The sequence below is a fragment of the Fukomys damarensis genome, unplaced genomic scaffold (genome assembly GCF_012274545.1).
Source record: "Fukomys damarensis isolate Sample0158 unplaced genomic scaffold, DMR_v1.0_HiC HiC_scaffold_2, whole genome shotgun sequence".
In the NCBI taxonomy this organism is placed as follows: domain Eukaryota; kingdom Metazoa; phylum Chordata; class Mammalia; order Rodentia; family Bathyergidae; genus Fukomys; species Fukomys damarensis.
In genome coordinates, this window is record NW_022900914.1 from 18,403,595 (window position 1) to 18,410,026 (window position 6,432).

General features: G+C 49.6%; 1 protein-coding gene across 1 annotated transcript in view; it reads left to right on the forward strand.

The window, feature by feature from the left end:
* Galm (galactose mutarotase) overlaps nt 1-6,432 on the forward strand; it is a 71,771-nt gene extending 65,339 nt beyond the window's left edge. Inside the window, exons 5-7 of the mRNA XM_010604974.3 lie at nt 2,330-2,471; nt 4,975-5,149; nt 5,840-6,432. Of these exons, the coding sequence (XP_010603276.1) occupies nt 2,330-2,471; nt 4,975-5,149; nt 5,840-5,917 (395 nt within the window). The 3' untranslated portion in view covers nt 5,918-6,432. The remainder of the gene's footprint in view (nt 1-2,329; nt 2,472-4,974; nt 5,150-5,839) is intronic.

Here is a 6,432-nt window from a genome sequence, read left to right on the forward strand (position 1 = left end):
AGTTTTTTTTTTTTTTTCCAAAAAATATATGCTGTGTTCCTTAGTTTTCTCTAAAGCTGACTCTGGTAGAAGAGAAAGGATTCTTCTATGTGCTTCTCAAATTTCCTTGGTTGAACAGTGGACATGGGGAACAGCAGGACAGTGCCAGTGTCTTACTCGGGTGCTTTGTACCGGACACCCCCAAAGCTATGTCGATCAGGGACCCCATCCCTCACACCCCAGGAAGGCTGTACCTCTGGACAGCAGCTCTGAGTTTAAGAAAAGTACATCCTTTTTTTGCCCAAAGATTTGTCTTTCCTCTCTCATCTTTTAGGAACCTGCAAAATCACAAAGGCTTTAAACTGCTAAATTGGTTCCCATTTTACTTATTTAATTATTTTAATGGTAAGTTACAAATTCTGGATTTTTCTTAGCCTCCTAATATTTCAATCCCACTTTGCATGTTAACGTTTCCCCCTACAAATAGTAGACACAAAGGCTGGGGATTTAGCTCAGTGGTTCTGCCACCTGCCTTGCTAGTGCAAGGACCCGAGTTCGATCCACGGTACCAAAAAAAAAAAATAGTAGATACCAAATTCCCCACGTATGTTAACCAATTAATATTTATACTTACCTCGCAGATATATGCTACATGTCTGGGACAAAATGCAAACTTTTAAAAGGCCTAAACTGTGTTCCATTTAAAGCTCCTCCTCAAGAATGGCTAGACCTTTGGCGCGCTGCAGAGGGGCCTGGGATTCTTGGTGTTTCAGAAGTGTTGGTCCAGCCAGAGTGACACAGCGAATGGCCCTGCTGTGGCTGTGACAGGGTGTACTAAAGTGGGGGACAGCGGTGCCCTGCTGCCTTCCTCCCGGGCCGGGGCTCCCTTCACTGAGCTGAATCCACAATTTGGTGTCCTCTGAAATGGCTCAGCCCAGCTTGTAGGGGAGAAGAGAAGGGAAGATGATAAAGCAAAATAACTGTCTCAGAAGAACGGGAAGCCCACAAGTGCATTCTGGCAGCTGTGTCCAGAGGACTTTCTGTTGGGAATCCTCTCCTTCGAATCTGCAGTTCATGTGCCTCACAAGAAAATCCCAGTTCCTCTTTCTCCCTCAAAGCCTCAATTACTTGCTTAGCATTGTAGTAAGAATGGAAGATGTGACTATTTGATCATAGTTTGTGATCACACACGTTTTATCAACTCTAACATGCTGTCAGCTATAAAGCTCACTTAAGATTTTACACACTGTGAAGAAAACTTTCCATTAAAAAAAAAATTTTCCATTCAATCAAGATTTCAGAGATTTTTAAGAATGTGAAAAAAGAGCCTTCAATTCATGAAATATATACACATCGTAGGTCGCTGCTTAACGACACCAGGTTATATGGGTCACGGTTTCCTCGTTTGTTACCTGAGCAGTTTGGGCCAGATGAGCTCTGTGAACCTCGGTCCTGACACCCTGGAGCTCTGTCATGCTGGGCAGTGCTGTTCCTGACTGGGTGGTAGCTGTGTGATCACCACAGCAACAGGAGTCCTGTTCAGCTCTCTCCCCTTTAAGAGTTGAGAGTCAGTGGGGCGTGGTGTCATGCACCCGTAATCCCAACACTGCAGGAGGCTGAGGCAGGAAGATTGCAAATTCAAGCCCAGCCTGGGCAATTTAGACAACTTAGTGAGAACTTGTTTCCAAAAAAAAAAAAAAAAAAAAAAAAGTGCTGGGGATGAAGCTCAGTGCAAAAGCTCAGGGTTCAATTCCTAATACAGAAAAGAAAACTAAAGAGAACTGAAGGTCCTCACATGGCAGTGTGGCTGCCACTGTCCCCTTGCCAAAGTGGCTTGGGAATCACGACTCCCAGGACTACTCGACAAGTCAGCCATGACAAATGCTAATGTTCTGTGCTGAGCCCTGGGATGTTTCATCAGGAAAGCTAGAATGTAAGCTGGATTGAAGCTCGGTGATAGCACACTGGCCTCACCCTAGGTTCAATCTCCAACACCACAAAAATAAAAGATGTCAACAAGGCAATTGAGTGAATGGTCAGGGCAGCTGTCCACTCTTTATCCAACTTGACTCTTCGATGGGAATTATGTTTTCTTGACTTTATTTTTCTTCTGTACATTTTCGCTCTTGAATGACTATAAATAGCACAGCTGCTACATTTTGCAATCAGTAACGTGTTCTAATGGGCTGGGCGTGGTGGCGCACACCTGTCATCCCAGCACTCAGGAGGCTGAGGCAGGAGGATCACAGAGGTTCAAGGACAGACAGCCTGGGCTATAATAAATAAGAGTTCAGGGCTAGCAAGACCCTGTGGTGACGCTGAGGCTGTTTTCCGCTCATTCCTACCCCAGGTGACATCGCCCCAGTGCAGGGCACTGCGTTTGACCTGAGAAAGCCGGTGCAGCTGGGCAGACACCTGCAGGAGTTTCACATGGATGGTTTTGACCACAACTTCTGCCTGAAGAGGTCTAAAGAAAAGCATTTTTGTGCAAGGTGGGGTACTTTTCACTTACGCCGCTGTGGCGGGAGGAACTCCTTGGATTTGAGACTTTTCTCCCGGCCCTATCAGTAGAGTAGCTCCCGGGAACCGTCCTTCCTGCCGCGCCTCCCAGCACCCGGCACCCAACCCCTCCCGTCGCCCAGCCCTGTCCCAGGAACCCTCGTTCCCCAGACTGAGGCCCCGCTGCCTTCCCAGTTCAAGCCTTTGGCCCTGCCCACCCCCAGGCTGAGCCGAGAACCCGTCACTCTCGCCACCCCACGTCGGGTTTGATCTCCGTCTCGCTGAAATCCCAGCTCCGTCCGTCCTCGGAGCTTCACCTTGGGGATCTCTTCCTCTGCTTCGTACTATGCTTGGATAGCAAGTAACCACCCGTGTTTATAGAATCCGGAGAGTTTAATGAAAGCAGAAAGGAGGATTCAAACTGTAGTAGAGCTGGAAAGGACTTCACAAGCGCTCCCCTCCTCAGAGTCCCCCCTGCTCAAGGCTCCTTCCTCCTGTGGTCCTCCTCCACTTTCTCAGCCGGGCATGGTAGGGCATGCCTGTAATCCCAGGAGGCTGAGGCAGGAGGATGGCCATGAGTTGAGGCCGGCCTGGGCTATATAGTGACTCAAAAAAAGGGGCAAATCCTCCTCTTTCTCCTTTCCTCTTGGCAGCCGGCAGAGAAGCCCCTCTTGCTTCACTGATTCAAAGCCTGGCCTTCCACTTGCTAAACATCTTTTGCAGAGCCTCTTTGCTGACAAACATTGTGAGGGATGTTTTAACTTTTACCCACTTTTTGTTTGTTTGTTTGGTTTTTTTGAGACAGGGTCTCACTATGCAGTTCAGGCTGGTGTTGCACTCACCATATAGCTAAGGCTTGCCTTGAATTTACAGTGAACCTCCTGCCTCAGCCTCCCAAGTACTAGGATTATAAGTGTGCACTACCCACACCCACCTTAACTTTTGCATCTGTGTTTTGCCTCTTGGTGAGAATGTAAGACCAGGCCCACTCCCCTCCCCTACTGTGTGTGTGTGTGTGTGTGTGTGTGTGTGTGTGTGTGTGTGTGTGTGTGTATGTTACTGAACATTGAATGAAGGGCCTTTCGCTGAGTTACCTCTCCAGCCCTTTTTAAGATTTGAGACAGGGTCTTGCTAAGTTTCCCAGGCTGGCCTTGCATTTACCATCCTCCTGCCTCAGCCTCTAGAGTAACTGGGATAACAGGCATGCACCCTCTCTGGCTAAATATCTATATCCCTTCCATAGCAAGTACAGATCCAAGTAGGAGCTCACCTCTGTAAAGGCCTACTTTATTAAAAAAAAGAAAAGGCCAGGCTTGGTGGCACAACCTGGAAGGCTGAGGCAGGAGGATTGCCAGGAGTTCAAGACCAACCCGAACTAAGTTTTGAGACCTTGTCTCAAAAAAGCTAAATAAATAAAGGAAGAAGAAAGAGAGAATAAAAGAAAAGAAAAAAGGGCACAGTGAATCATTGGAGACCCAACAGAACTGTTGGGAAGACTAAAATCAGCCTGCTCAAGCCCCTGAGAAGGGAACGGTTCAATTCAGAGAAACATCTCTTGTCTTTAATACAGTGTGAGTAGTTCTCTCTTACCAGGCCAAGCAGAGAACCCCAACTCTATGAAAAAGAATCTCAGGGGCTGGGGATTTAGCTCAGTGGCACCATGCCTGCCTGGCAAGCACAAGGTTGTGAATTCAATTCCTGGTAACCAAAATAAATAAATAATCTCAGCCCCATGGGCTGGTTGTGAGGCTCAGAGGTAGAACACTTGCCTCGCCCATGCAAGTCCTTAGGTTCAATCCCCAGCACTGCAAAAAATAAAAAAGGGTGTGGGCTGGGGGTTTGGCTCAGTGGTTCCACCGCCTGCTTTGCAAGCACAAGGAGTTCAATCCCGGCAGTGGTGGCGTGTGGCGCATGCCTATAATCCCAGCACTCGGGAGGCTGAGGTAGGAGGGTTGCTGTGAGTTCAAGACCAGCCTGGGCTACATAGTGAGTTCTAGGTCAATCTCGACTACATAGTGAGACCCTGTCTCAAAAAAACCAAACCAAACAATCCCTGGTACAAAAAAAAAAGGGAGGGGGGCATGGTAGCACACATCTCTAATCCCAGTACTATGAGAGGCGGAGCCAGGAGCATCACAAGTTTGAGTCCAGCCTGAGCAGCATAGCAATTCAGAGACCATCTCAAAAATGAGTTCTGGGGATGTAGCTCAGTGCAGAGGCCCTAGGTTCAGTCCTCAGCACCACAGTATAAATAGTGAACATACAATCTTAGCCTCTCCTGGACTCTGAAACTTCCCAGGCTGTGTGAGCCTGCCATTCCCAAAGAAGCCAGGATGGGAGAGACTGCTATGAGGGGTCCGTCCCACCCTCCCTCCACGCACCTTGTCCTTGCTCTGTGGCTAGGTCCGACTCCTGTCCCGACGCTGCTCCCCAGCTCCTACCCCTTGATGCCCCCTGTTCCGCCTAGACCCTCAGGTGGCCTGTCTTTGTCCTCAGGGTGCACCATGGTGGCAGCGGGCGGGTCCTGGAGGTGTACACCACCCAGCCCGGAGTCCAGTTTTACACGGGCAACTTCCTGGATGGCTCCCTGAAGGGCAAGAGTGGAGCGGTCTACCCTAAGCACTGCGGTTTCTGCCTGGAGACCCAGAACTGGCCCGACGCGGTCAATCAGGTAAGCTGCGCGCTGGCTGGTCCGGGTCCGAGGTGACAGGTGGCCACGACACTCCAGCGAGACGTCATGATTCCAAAGTCCGAGTTTGCTCTCTTCTCCAAGTCACACTAAACACACAAAACCCACCACGGAGAGGCTGATGTGGCATTTCCATGTCTTTAAAAAACTCACATTTTATATCTTTGCAACCCTTATTTGGTGTAATGTTTCTCCTTTTCAGTACCCATTTATTTTGTTCAACCACACTTTAAAGCAGCTTCTTCATGTCTTTTCTTCCTGTTTGCTCCCTCATAACTTTTTTTTTTGGTACTGGGGAATCGAACTCGGGACTTGAGCTTGCAAATCAGGCAGCGGCACCACTGAGCTAAACCCTGGCCCCTCTTTTAGATATCATTTACAGCAACGCTCCTCAAAATGCCAGCCCACAATGAGAAGCTTGCACGTTGCTCTAGAACGTAAACTCAACATACCGCTTCCTCCAGGGGAAGCTCTTGTTTTGACAGACTGCTTGGTGATAAAGATTTCCATTCCCGCTCAAGTTCGCCATCCCACTGAAGACCATAACGCAGTGTTCCCGTGCTGGCGCCGGTCCAGAGCCCTGGTCTAGAGACCAGTCCGGAAGCCCACCCGGAGCGGCCCGCGGTGGGACCCGGGCTGGCGGGTGTAACCATGTTGCTTTTCCCCCCGCAGCCCCACTTCCCTCCTGTGCTGCTGCGGCCTGGCGAGGAGTACGACCACACCACCTGGTTCAAGTTTTCTGTGGCTTAAGGAAATGTGAAGGTAACACCTGGTCCAGGGCCAGGCTGGGCCCCTTTGTCTCCTGTGCAGAGACGAGGTGAAGACTTAGAAGCTTGCCAAGTGATCCTGTGTGTTAAATTCTACAAATGGTAGCTGTCATGATAATAGTCTGCATACTGATTTCCTTTTCGAGACACTGGCTGTAGGCGATGTCCAATGACAAGCTGTGCTCGCCGGCGGTTCAGAGAGCGAGTGAACTCAGCCACTGGTGTCACCACCCAAGGCCAGACCCTAGCCCAGAAGTGGCTTCCTGGGACTCTTGTGTGCTGTTCAGGGGCCATCTCTCCACACGGCCTCATTTTTCTCTACTTTCCTCCCTCCTTTCCTCTCTTTGATACCACTTTCTCAAGGCTTTTAGTCTCCTCTCGCCCCAGTCTCTCAGGCAGCCTCTGAGGTCTCGGTGCCTTGCTCAGCGCATCCACAGGCGGAGCGCTCACTCTGACTGACTGGCCAAGACTCAGAGATTGAGTGACTCAACCACAAGC